At 42.2% G+C, this 13,639-nt stretch overlaps 1 protein-coding gene across 3 annotated transcripts in view; it reads right to left on the bottom strand.

Annotated features, from left to right (window-relative positions):
• Nucleotides 1-13,639, bottom strand: part of FTO (FTO alpha-ketoglutarate dependent dioxygenase) — a 373,941-nt gene that overhangs the window by 199,910 nt on the left and 160,392 nt on the right. For all 3 annotated transcript variants that reach the window (XM_004744190.3, XM_045076078.1, XM_045076079.1), the window contains 2 exons: nt 8,149-8,292; nt 1,864-1,983 (listed from right to left, as the gene is read on the bottom strand). In XM_004744190.3, the coding sequence (XP_004744247.1) occupies nt 1,864-1,983; nt 8,149-8,292 (264 nt within the window). The remainder of the gene's footprint in view (nt 1-1,863; nt 1,984-8,148; nt 8,293-13,639) is intronic.

The raw sequence follows: 13,639 nt of genomic DNA, 5'->3' as shown, positions 1-13,639 counted from the left end.
TTCACTTGTTTTTTTTTTGTTTGTTTATTTGTTTTTACAAAAATCAATGAGTTCCTTTCTTATTTATTTGCCAATTTGAATTTTCTAAACTGTGGAACTGTGAAATTACAATCCCAAAGTCAACCTGATGTCTTTCTTAGAATCCATGTCTGGCAAATAAAGAGGTCCTTCTAACTCTTATGTGAATGGACAAAACCAGAATAGCATAGTAAAAAATTCCCTGAAACTGAAGCCGCCTTCATATATACATCCCATAAAAATGAAGCATACTCCACACAGGCGAATTTTAGGAACAGAACTAACTAAAGAGATTAAGGCATGGACTTTTCATTACCTCCAACTCGGTTTTACAATGCTCAGTTCTCTACTGGGACTCCGGTCTTTGGAGAAATCCATTTTTGTGATACTGTTAGTACAAGAAAAGGAGGATGATAACATTCCTTCCTCAGACATGTATCCGTGAAAAGGCATGATTTAAAGATCTGAGGAGAGGTCTGGAAAGCAAGGACTTCGGATTCTGACCTAGACTTTCAAACGAAGACTCCTTCTGGGCTGTGACTTGATATTTTCATTATTCTAAAATAGAGGTGAGCACCAGCTACGCATTTCTGCACACCAGCTCACTGTTCCCAGCACACTTCCCAGTCTGTGCAGGGGTACCATGTCTCAAGTTTGGCAGGTTTTTATCACTTCTCTACTATGTTCCAAAGTCAATAGCTTGGAGGCAGGATGGTGACGTAGTGGAGGGCATGACCCTCGAGCCAGCCTTCCTGAGTTCAAATCCCAGTTCCCTCACTTCAAGGGCTGTATGATCTTGAGGAAATTATGTAAACCTTTTGGGGTTCAGTCTCCCAGTTTATGAAATAGAGAACCATCAGACTTACTTTATGGGGTTGTCATAAAAGTTAAATAAGTTATACATAAAACATTCGGAACAGTGCCTGGTACTTCATAAGTATCACATAAGAGTCAGCTATTATTACTATTATTTAAATTAAGACTTAATTCAAAACTTGCAAGTGGCCTCAGCCCGCCTTCCAGCTACATTTCCAACTACATCCCCTGAATCCTTGCTCTGGGTGAGCTGTCTGTCCTTCCTCACATGCAATCTTATTTAGTGTACTTCCTGGAGCCCAGTGTTCCTCTCCCAATGTCCTATCTGACCCTACTCCTTCCCATCCAAAGTCCCCAAAAAGCTACATCTGCTGTTTCACAACAGTCCAGGTCCAGTGCTCTGAATTTAATACTTCCTCCTCTGGTCTGTGATTTTTTTTTCTTTTAATCTCCATTACAGGCTTTCATTTTAGCTAATATAACACCTGGCTACATTCATGTCTCTCTCCTTGTTAAATGAATGTAGCGGTTAAGAGCACAAGCCACAGAACCAGACTGCCTGGGTCTCCATCTTACTCAGTCACTTTACTCTGTGACCTTGGGCGAGGCACTTAATACCTCAATGTCTCAGTTTTCACATCTATAAATTAAGACTCATAAGGGTTTCTACACTTTGTAGGGCTGTTATATGAATTTCAGAAGTTAGTACGGGAAAACCCTTAGAACGGTACCTGGTGAGTCTGAAAATGCAAATGAATTTTAGATCTTCTATCTGCAGTGTTGTTCCCTCCATGGCACTTCCTAGCACATGTTCCAACATGGCGCCTTGTATGTTGGAAATACCCGATAAAACACTCACTGAACTAAAATGACCTTATACGGACAAAACTGGGCCTGTTCCTTACCAAGAGTTACCTGACTCAGTAGTTTAGAATAATGAATTATGTATTTGCCTATGCAAATTAGGTAGCTAAAGAGTTACACAGTAGAACATCCCAGAAAATATGGCCCCGGACCTCATGTACTTACCACACCTTCCATCTTCTTCCACAGTTCTTCCAGTTGAGCCATAGGTTGACACCACCAATCAGTGCATTTTCTGTATCGATTTCCTTGAAACCAATACTGTCTCAGCCACTCGAACTCGACCTGGGGACCATAAGGAGAAGGCTGTTGTTATAATGCCCTCGTGAGAGACAATCAAGGACAATAATGTCATCACTCGATTCTCCTCTGGTCACTTAATTGCCACAGGGTGAGAAAAGGTGAGAAAAGCTCAGCCTAGACAGCTTCCAGTAAAACCTGGAGTCTCCAGAGCATTTCTTTTTTTTTAAAGATTTTATTTATTTATTCGACAGAGATCACAAGTAGGCATAGAGGCACAGAGGCAGGCAGAGAGAGAGAGGAGGAAGCAGGCTCCCCGCCAAGCAGAGAGCCCGATGCGGGACCCGATCCCAGGACCCTGAGATCATGACCTGAGCCGAAGACAGCGGCTCAACCCACTGAGCCACCCAGGCGCCCCCAGAGCATTTCTTCAAAGCCAAGAAAAGAGTCTCAAAACTGAGGTCTTTTTAGCAAGACAACACTGCTGGGGTTTGGGGAGGGGTTTTCCATCGCATTTATTAGTCAGACGTGAGGAAACTATGTTTGTCAACAAATCCTGAAAAAAAATTAATTAAAATGAATTTTACCAAAAAAAGCAAAACAAAACACAAATACTGAGATCCTAAAATATACAGCAGCCTGCACTGTGTATGACTGGGAAGATATAATCAAGATCGTTTTTTATTAACCATCTTTATTAAAGACTAGTATTTTAGAGCAAAACACAGACACATATTAAAAGGTATCAATTTCAAGTTTCTTAGATTTAAAATCAATAAAGAATTTACCATGGGCCAGGAGGAGCTGGTGAGAATTCCAGCTCTTATAATGAAATAATAGAGAGTTAATTGTGGGGGTGTGTATTAAAGCTACAGCCATTCAAACTGGTACTTTTCAACTCAGGGCACATGACAACAGGTAGAAAGAACAACAAAGACATTAATAATTGCTTTTCCTTCCTATGAACCTACTGTGGTTATTATTATGATTATTACTTGCTGCCTTAGCATTCCTCCTTCTATTCTAGCAAAACCCCACTCTTCATTTGGTAGCTGACCCCCTTCCCCAGTCCCAGTCCATGTGGTCTGGGGAGAGCTCTGGCCCCAATACCAAGGGTGGAGTGTGCCACCCCAATGTCAGCCAATCAGCCCACCACATTTCCCTAGTCACAGAATCAGGTCTGGGGGTAATCACCATATGTTCAATCACAATAAGTCTGAAGACTGAGAAGATTCAGGAAGAGAATTCTACAACCATTTCACCACCAAACGGGAAAATGGAGACAACAAAGTAGGAAGTAAAAAAAAAAAAAAAAAAAAAAAACAGGTACTGGTGATGTCACCTCTTGATCAAGCTGCTCCTGAACCCTTTTTCTACTTAAGCCAAGTCAGGCTGAGTTTTCTCTGTTGCAACTGAAATAATCGCTATGCATGTAGATGAGAGGCTGAGTAAAGTTCTGGAAGGGTAAGAAACTATTTTCTATCCACTTTCCATATCTTCAAAAGCTCATCTTCAACTCGAAAAAAATCAAATTTTACTGTCAAACTACAACTCTATTTATTCCCCCCAAACTCTTTTTACCTCTGCCATCTAAAGAAGTGGAGAGCTTTCACAGCTTAATGTTGGGTTGTCTGGCTTTGCTAAGGTAATCATGTTCCCTATATAGACAAACTATTATAATCTTTACCTGTTACCACAAAGAATTTTTGTGTTTATCCATATTGAACTTTCATGAGGCAAACAAAAGCAACTTGTGAAGATTTAACAATGGTGAAAATGACTCAAATAACTAACCTGAGAACACCCAGTCATATGAAAGGGTTTCAGTTTACATTAACTCAATGTTTGTTTGATATGTAGAACTGATTTCAGTTAAAGCTGTTTAAACAAAAAAAAAAAAAAAGGAATGTAGACAATATTAAGACAATAGTTGCTGAACCTTATCTGTGGTATTAAGAGACAGCTGTTAACAGAAGTAAACTTGAGTGCTTTGAAGGGAAAGCGAATACAAGTGTAGTTCAACTTCTCTGAAGATACAGGTTTGACAACATTATTAAGAGACGAGTTATTTTTAAGAGACTTTGCATGAAGTGTGTTCATGCTACAGGAACAGCCCATGAGCATGTCATCATACCCTATATCAGAGAGAGGTGAAAAGATTTTAAAAGGTCTTCCTATTTTGGGGCTGGTTATTTATTTTGTTAGGGACAAAACATGTAAGGCTAGGCTACCGTGGGGTCCCAGGAAAGAAAATCGATTATCCTACGTAACTAGTTACATTCAACCTATCAGCGTATACCCAAGTCTAGATTTTGGTAAATTAAAACTCAGAAGGCAGGAGAGGGCATACCTAGAGAATCTGCTATCAGCCAAGAAAGGAAAGAAAGACCTGTCCATTTTAATAAATCTTGATTTCATCTTCCTCCTCAGATGCCTAGCTGTTGTTTGAAGCAGAGGGTGCCATGAGGAAGAATAAGGGCTCCGTTACTAAGGGGGGGAGGGGTCATCGCCGGTAAGTAAGGATCATTACGTAGCAACCACAAAGAGTTTTGGGGTGAGGATCAGTGAGCTAATAATGAACAGCCTACTATATGCTGGCACTGGCTAGATGCTAGGAAAGCAAACTGAGTGAGGCCATGAGGCCTAGAACTTGTCCCCAAGGATCTCACAATCTGATAAGATTTTCTTAGCAGGAAAAGTTTTAACATCCATGTCAATTCTTGCCCACCCCCTCCCACCGAGGCCAGTCGGCAAAGTTCAACACTGAGGACTTGCTCCCAGCGGAGGTTTATTCATGAGATGAAGTACTGCCCAGGAGATGACAATCTTTCTGGGCAGCATATCCACTGGCATGCATTTTATTTAACTCTAGAACCTGACTTTTTTGTCTCAGTGTCGTGGGCAAAAAACACAGCAGGATTTGAAGCAAATATCACCCTCAACCACGTCCCCCACTGCCAAGAGAAGCCGTTGGCTGCTTTCGTAAAAGTAATAAGGAAGCAAAAAAGATTTCCAGCCCCTTGATTTGGAGTTTGAGTTACAAAATAATAATTAATAATAATATAATATTAACAACCAAGCCAAAGAAGTTATTTTTTTTTCCCTAAACTGTGGGGCTCAGAAAGGAAAAGATAAAGTTCTAAGCATGACAGGAGTAGGGTCTCCATCCCTTCTCCAGGGTCCGGCGCCCCCGGGAAGCTCATAACTATCAGATCAGAAATAAAAGACAGCCATCAGGAGGGCTGTGGCTGACTTGAGGCCAAGGACATGCCACAGGGGATGCAGACCCCCAAAGATGCAAACCTCAGGGAGACAACACACAGGAACCCTCTCGAGATTCTCTCGGAGTTCATGATGCTCACGAACCAAACTCCCAGATTTTGGACACGCTGTTAAAGGAAATTCACTGAGATTCAATCTTTTGGGCCAATGAAACACAAAGGTAAGCAATGCCCCCAGCTATTTACCCAAAGCCTATCAACAGTCTGGAGGCCTTGCAGGTTCCTGAAGGGCTGTCTGAATCATCAGAGAAATATGAACATAGGTCCACAGTGTCAGCTTCATAATCAACTCGGAAAACCATTTCTTAAAACCCTCGTAACTAACCTGTACCAGGAACAGTCTAAAAGATCAGTCAAGAAACATTTTTCTGGGCACCTGGGTGGCTCAGTGGGTTAAGCCTCTGCCTTCGGCTCAGGTCATGATCTCAGGGTCCTGGGATCAAGCCCCACATCAGGCTCTCTGCTCAGCAGGGAGCCTGCTTCCGTCTCTCCCTCTCTCTCTCTGCCTGCCTCTCTGCCAACTTGTGATCTGTCTCTCTGTCAAATAATTAAATAAAATATTAAAAAGAAAAGAAAAGAAACCTTTTTTTCTCCTAAAAGATGATTAAGAAGAGTCTGAAGGGGAAGAAACCTGCCTACCCAAAACCTTGGGCATTCAGCAGTAAAGTTCAGAATCATATTTCTGAGTTCCTACATCACCACATATGGTAAATTATCTCCATTCTCTTACACGGAAGCAACTGTCACCTCCTTTTCTTCTGCCACGTTAGGGTGGGCTTTTCGTGTGGCCCCAGCTCAGCTCACGCAGTTCCCTCATGAGAGGTGTGAACAGGTCCACTGGGGTTCATGTCTCACTGTCATCATAAGTTATCTCATTGAAGGTGCCTCCTCAGCGCAGTAGGCAGCGCGTCAGTCTCATAAGTTATCTCATTGAGAAAGACGCAAGACCAGGGAGAGATGCTACTGTCCAGTGTACAAAGAGCCACACTTCAAAGGCTCTTTCAAAGTGACTTTAAAAAGACGCAGGCCTGACCAGACCAAATTATTTTTAAGAAGGAAAACAGAATATTTAAAAACATGCAGGAAGATCCTGCTTCCAACTGGACAAAAAAATCTTTGCTAAGCATCTTAAATGAGGAAAAAAATAACTGAAGGTATTCAGTTCTACTCCTCCAAATTCCCAAATTGCTTGGTTAGAAACCATCTAAGGAAATACAAGCCACGTCTATACCAGATAGCCTGAAAGCCAGCAGCACATAAAACCAAGGGCTTCGTCCTGTAAATGGTGCATCGAAGGCACATGGCTTTTAAGAAAGAAGAAAGCAAACAATAAAGAACCCGAGGGAACTATTACGGACAAGTGTGCTATTGCTTTAGCCACGGGACATGGTGGAAAGTCGGCATGCCAGTGCTCCATCCCAGGCCAGGGTGTATGGCCAAAGACTAGTATCTTAACGATATGCCTTGACATATGGAATTCATTCTTGATGTCCTTGAAGAATCAAAGATCAGGGGGATTGGATAGGATGAGCACGCACGCTATTTAGATCCAAAATCTCTCTTTCCCTTCAACCCCAGACCAGTCTCAAGGGGCTAAGGTTTCTGATCTATCTCTATCCCACTTTGTTAATGTATACAATATCAAAAGTAGCCAGTCACTTTCTGAGGCTAATGGGTTCAGATGACAATATTCTGCTGGTAGATAAACAAGGTGATTGTTACAGACCGCCCCCACCGGTTGATGTTAACAAAACAGTCAGTCACAGAAGACCAGAAGCACAGGGGCCAGAAGAGCCCACGTGAGTGTTAGAGAGAACCCCCATTCTGAGAGCCTGAATCCTAACATCACCAGGTTTGTAGAGCAGGAAAAGACTTACATGTTAAGATCAGGATTTCTTTACTATAAATATGGAGAAAGATATAACTTTGCTCCCAAGTCTCATTCAGGGAGGTCACCAGGCCCATAAACGCTTATCTTTCTTGAACTTCTAGCTATCAGCAATGTCTCTAGCAAGGACAGAGAGGAGAGAAAACGGGACACTCATCAGGCACAATGAAGGGAAGAAAGTCAGTCCTGAGTGCAGCAAGTAAGGCAGAATTCCTTTGTCTTTGGTTCTGGAGATTATGCCAATGTTTCACAAAGTGTGGAGCAGTTCATAGGTTCCTAAATATCTCTTTAAAGACATTACATGATATTGTGGAAGCAGACATCGTTTCTCCTCTGTTCCAAAGTCCTCAATAGCTCCCATTTCCCTCTGAGTAAACAGGAGAGTGGCTGTCCTGATAGGGATCTCCAAGGACTGATAGGAGCTGCTGCTTTCCTGGTGGGATCCTGCCGGTCTGACAGGGCTGCAGAACTGCCCCTTATTCCATAAACAGCAAGCAAGACACCAACACTTGCTCTTAGGCTCCATCCATGATTCCCACTGGGCTTTGTGGGAAGACCTCTTCATGAGTCTTGGGTTTCGGCCTGGCTTATGAGCAAGGCACTGAATTCCCTCCAGCTCAGCCTCCCATCTCAAGAAGGCCTGGCATAGTGAACACCTTTGGAAGATATAGTTTCTCCTCCAGAACAAAGGGCAGGGATTGGAACAGCCTTGGAGGATAAAGACACTATCTTGCTTGAAGCAAAGGTCAGGCATGCTTCCTACCTATTATAAAAGATTCAGCTTCCCTTGTCTCAGGTTCCTCTCCTCTAACACAAGCCCTACAGGCACCCACGTTATGGGCCCACTTTGCATTGTCCTGCGGAGAGAGAGGCTTACAGAACTGGCACAAAAATGCAGAAGCTCAGGCTACTGCTGCCCTTATGAGTAATTACACGGCTCTTTGTCTCTCACGGAGGCATTTTCAGGCTCACACCCGTATGAAATTATGGCAGATCTACTCGTTAGCTCGCAAGCAGCTTCCTAGTTCTTGAAAGTCTCACCTCGTTGTGGATTTCTTCTCCTTGTTTCAGAACTGCAGGCTCAAAGGATTTCAAAGAAACATCACCACTGTCTGCCCCGATGCGGACATTCTGCAGAGCAAGCTGGCAGCGCTTTAAGATATAATCCAAGGTTCCGGCAGAGCACTGCGGAGACAGAACCAGCCATCAGGATCGTAAACCAAATCCAAGTTTACGGTACAACACTTCTGGGAGGTGTTCACATTCGTCCTTTCCCCATACATTCACCTGTGGCCCCCACAGCTCAGCCCAGTTAAGAACTGCTTTAGCGGCCTGCGCCCTGGGCTCTGTGTGGCCAGCTTGGCCTCACTTGGGCCATGCTCCTTGCTGATTTTCTTTTAAATGTGGGCCTCATATCACCAGACCTTAGGATCACTGAGGCTAAAGCCATATACATACGTATAGGTAAATACACACACACACACACACACGTATATACACATACCCACACACCATTTTATTACATATCTTTTCCTACAGATACAGCGGCATCTAGAACCAAGTCCTAAATGTAAAAAAACAAAACAAAACTTCATAAGTAGTTTTCGGATGAGTAACTAATGAGCCAAGAAGTCAAAGACACTGACTTTGTTATAAGTGCCCTGAACCTAACAATGGGAAAGGAAGGTGATCAGTTCAACAGCCCACAAAATGGCACAGTAACGGTGGGGGAAAAAAAAAATTGAAGTTATAAACACAGGGCAAAGGACTCATTTTCCTTTTCTGCAAAAATCCAAGCAGCTGCAGTCCTTGGTGGAACAGGTTCTTCAAATAATGGAGAATATGGGGCTCATGCCCTCAAGGCCTGTTCAAAGGCATAACTTAGTACGTTGGTATTGGCAAGGGCACAGATAACTAGTTCATCCCTCTCTTTGTCTGTGGGAGCAAAACAGAGGTCGAACAGACAACTCCTCCTTTGAATGATATATGTCAGAAAAGAAAAGGCTGCAGACGGGGTGTGCACCTGTTGGTTTTGATGACAACATGATTTCCTAGAATGATAAAAAGCAAGCTGTAAATATCCTTTCGACGCAGGGAGGAAAATGTATCCCTAAAGTACTTCTATTTCGACATATATAATTTACACAGATTCCCTTAGAAATAACCTTGAAGGCTAATGCCCTGGTACAAAAATTCTTTCTATGGTCACCGCCATTTGATGCAACGTGTCATGGCTAAGCCTGGGAAAAACAAAGTTACGGGGCCGAATCCAGAAGCCTGACTGATACGTATTTTAATACGAAGATCTCCGAGTGCCGGGAGCACAGCAGGCAGCTCCAATTTGCTATGAAGAAGAGACAAAGAGTGGAGCTGAAACACCACTCACTCTCGTCCCAGAGCCGCTCCGGCAACCTCTTTTAAAATGATGTTCCATCTGAAACCATGCTCTACTCGTACCTTTACTCGCCCAAGTACTGGATGACCTACGTAAGAGGTTACTAATCACAATGCCATTTATTACAGAAGACTGGAAACAACCTAAATTTCCTACCGATAGGGGACTCATTAAATAAACTACAGCAGAGCCATACTTGCAGCCACCTCTCCCCCGACCCCCGCCCCAAAAAAAACCAAAAAAACGGTGGGGGTGTGGAGGAGAGGGGTACTTTCTTTTCTGGGTGTTCAGAGTTCTATTTGTTGCACAGAACCTATAATAAGGCCTTTATTGAGACATAATTCACTTGTCATAAAATTCACATGATGAAAACATACACTTCATTGTTTGTAGAATAGACACAGAGTTATGCAACCATCGCTACAGTTAATTTTAGAACATTTTGGTCACCTCCCTAAAACAAACGATATCCCTTAGCAGTCCCTTGCTGCCCACTTTCTGTCAACCTTCCCAGCTTCAGACAACCACCGATCTATTTCCTGCGACCACAGGTCCGGCTATGCAGGACCTTCTTAAAAATGAAATCATATGGGGGCGCCTGGGTGGCTCAATGGGTTAAGCCGCTGCCTTCGGCTCAGGTCATGATCTCAGGGTCCTGGGATCAAGTCCCGCATCGGGCTCTCTGCTCAGCAGGGAGCCTGCTTCCCTCTCTCTCTCTCTGCCTGCCTCTCCATTTACTTGTGATCTCTCTCTGTCAAATAAATAAATAAAATTAAAAAAAAAAAATGAAATCATATGGGGCGCCTGGGTGGCTCAGTGGATTAAAGCCTCTGCCTTCGGCTCAGGTCATGATCCTGGGGTCCTGGGATCGAGCCCCACATTGGGCTCTCTGCTCGGTGGCGAGCCTGCTTCCCTTCCCCACTCTCTGCCTGCCTCTCTGCCTACTTGTGATCTCTCTCTCTCTCTCTCTCTGTCAAATAAATAAATAAATAAAATCTTAAAAAAAAAAAAAGAAATCATATAATTCTTTTGCGACTGGCTTCTTGCAGTGAGCCTGATAGTTCATGGTTCATCCATGGTGAAGCATGTATCAGTAATTCTCTCCCTTTTACTGCCAGATATTTGATTGTATGGATATACCACTTTCGCTTTTCCATTCATTATTATCCCATTTTCTGCCCTACTAGGAGTCAAGCTGCTGAGAACGTTTGTTTACGAGTTTTCATCTCTCTCAGGTACGGAATTGCTGGGTCATGAGGTAACTGTGTTTAAAATTCTGAGGAAAGGTCACAGTGTTTCCCAAAGGGGCTGAACCATTTTTATATTCCCTCTAGCAGTGCAGAAGGGTTCCAATTTCTGAAGCTTCTTCACCAATACTTGTTACTGAGATTCTCGCTAGAGCCCCTCTAGTGGGTGTGAAGTGGTAACTTCCTGTGGTTTTGCTTTGTGTTAACCTGATGACTAATGATGTTCAACATCTTTCTGTGTGTTTATTGGCCATTTGTGGATCTTCCTCGCAGATGACTATTCAGATCCTTTGCCATTTAAAACTACTGGATTATTTACCTTTTTAATTATTGGGTTGTAAGACTTATTTATGTACTCTAGACACAAGTATCTTGTGACGTAAGTGACGGGAAAATACTTTCTCACATTCTCCAAGTTCTCTTTTCACTTTCTTGATGGAACCTTTTGAAGCATAATAGATTTGTTTGTTTGCTTTTTAAGATTTATTACTTTTTTTCAAAGACTGATTTATTGTAGAGGGAAAAAGACAGAGAACAGTGGAGAGGGGCAGAGAGAGTCTTAAGCAGATTCAGTGCTGAGCTTGGAGCCCAAGGTGGAGCTTGATCTCACCACCCTGAGATCACCCTGAGCTGAAACCAAAATTCAGATGCTTAACCGAATGCCACCCGGGCGCCCTTATTTACCGTAGAGAAAGAAGGTGGAGGGAAAGGGAAAGAGAGAGACAATCTCCAGCAGACTCCATGCTGAGTGTAGAGCCTGGCTTAGGGCTCAGTCTCACGAGCCTGAGGTCATGACTTGGGCCAAAACCAAGAGCTGGACATCCAACCCAATACACCACCCAGGCGCCCCTGAAGCTAACAATTTTTCCCTCTGGTGTTTGGTGAAGTCCAGTTTACCTACTTGTCTTTAGTTGTCTGTGCTTTTGGTGTCGTATCTAAAAAAAAAAAACAAAAACAAAAACACTGCCTCCTCCAAGGTCTGAATTACATGCCAATAAGGAGTTATCAGCAAGACTTACTAAAACAAAAGTGAAGAATGGTAAGTAGAGTAGGCTACCATATCTATAAACAACGTTTTAGGGGCGCCTGGGTGGCTTACTTGGTTAAGCCTCTGCCTTCAGCTCAGGTCTTGGTCTCAGGGCCCTGGAATCAAACCCTCTCTCTCTGCTTGCCTCTCCGCCTACTTGTGATCTCTCTCTGTCAAATAAATAAATAAAATCTTTTAAAATAAAAAACCCATTTTTTAATTAAACACATATTTGCTTATATAGGTATCACATTATCTTGGAAAGGATAAGAAGAAGCTGATGATAATACTGGTTCCCTTTGGGGAGGAGGAACTCATCAGCTTTACGAGAAAGAGACTTCCAACTATTTATTCTTGGGTACTTTGTGAATTTTGAATCATTTGAGTAATTACCTGTTCAAAATATAATGGTATATAAAATTCACAAAATTTAAATTTTAAAAAGATAGTCGGAACAAAAGATTTCTTCTGTTCCAACCAGAAGGAAAAAAAAAAAATCCAATAAAAGTTGAGAGCTGTCAAATATAATCTAGTCACATGTAACCAAAAAACTAAATAGATTTCTTTTCTGATTAACTAAAATGAAATTCAGAACCTCACTTCCCTAAGACAATGTTTCTGACACATTTTGAGTGGACAGAAAATCACAAATCATTGTGTGTGGCACAGGTAAGACATACCCTGTTAGTCCTGTACGAAGGAAAGGACATTTACAAAATAAGTGAGGGCTACAACACTGCATGGTTTTTTCATCTCTTCTCTTAAAGGAAATAATAATGTAACTTTCATGTTAGAAAAAATGTGTGTGTGTATATATATATATATACACACAAATTTCTGTGTATATATATATATATATATATATTTTCCCTCTTTTATTACTGACAATAATACATGAAATAAAAAATTTTAAGATAAAATCATAATCCTGTCACCTTACCTTATTTTAATTGTTTTTAGTGCACATGATTCTTTGTCCACACAGCTATGATCAGAATGAACCCATCAGTGTCTATTCTGTTTTTCTCTGTACTTAAGTATTCAAGGTAAGTATTTTCGATGGCTGCTCACTGAGGTGACACTCAGATAATTAACTAGTCATGCCCTAAAGAGGCACTAATGTTCTGACCAGCTCTTCACTATTCTTAGTCACTCCAGATAAGCATTTTCATATGTGTGCATGCATGTTTCCTTTGAATTGTTTCCTAGGTGTTAAATATAATAGTGTTATGAGATCAAAGATATTTTTATAGTACTTTCTGCACATCCCCACATAGCTTTCCGAACAATATACCAATTAGAAGACCTTCCAGAAATACATGAATGTATCTGCATCACTTCTGTCCAACTTCCCACCCGGGTCCCCCTGTGGCACAACGGAAAGTCAATCTACAAAGCAAAGCACAGATAACAAGCTTGGATACGAGGTGAACTTGTAGGCCTTCTCGTGACTATTTTCCTGCTCTCTAGAGCCACCCTTAATCGATCATACAGTACCCCAGGGTGACTACTAAGAGTTTTTCCCACCTCCCAGGTTTCCATTCTGAACTGGTCTAATCAGCTGACTATCCAGCCATTCCAAGTGGTGGCAGAATTTAGCAATAAAGTCTGGGTTATGAACCCAACTGGAGAGCTCAGAAATTCCTGGGCACTGCTCTTAACTCTTTCCTTAATTTACATTCACATGCCCAGAAGCCTGACCCAAAAGTTAAGGGAAATGTAAATTCTCAACCATTGGAGCCTGGTCACAGCTAACCCATGCACAAGCACACAAACCCTCCCCTTTCCTTCTGGCCATCTTCTGTCCTTGACCTTGACAGACACAAACCCCTTAGAAAATCTCTAACTAGCAACACCTGCCAA

This window comes from Mustela putorius, unplaced genomic scaffold (genome assembly GCF_011764305.1).
Source record: "Mustela putorius furo isolate JIRA1106 unplaced genomic scaffold, ASM1176430v1.1 tig00000174_pilon_pilon_pilon, whole genome shotgun sequence".
NCBI lineage: Eukaryota > Metazoa > Chordata > Mammalia > Carnivora > Mustelidae > Mustela > Mustela putorius.
Note: the sequence above shows the minus strand (reverse complement) of the source record. Positions and strands in the feature narration are given on the sequence as shown.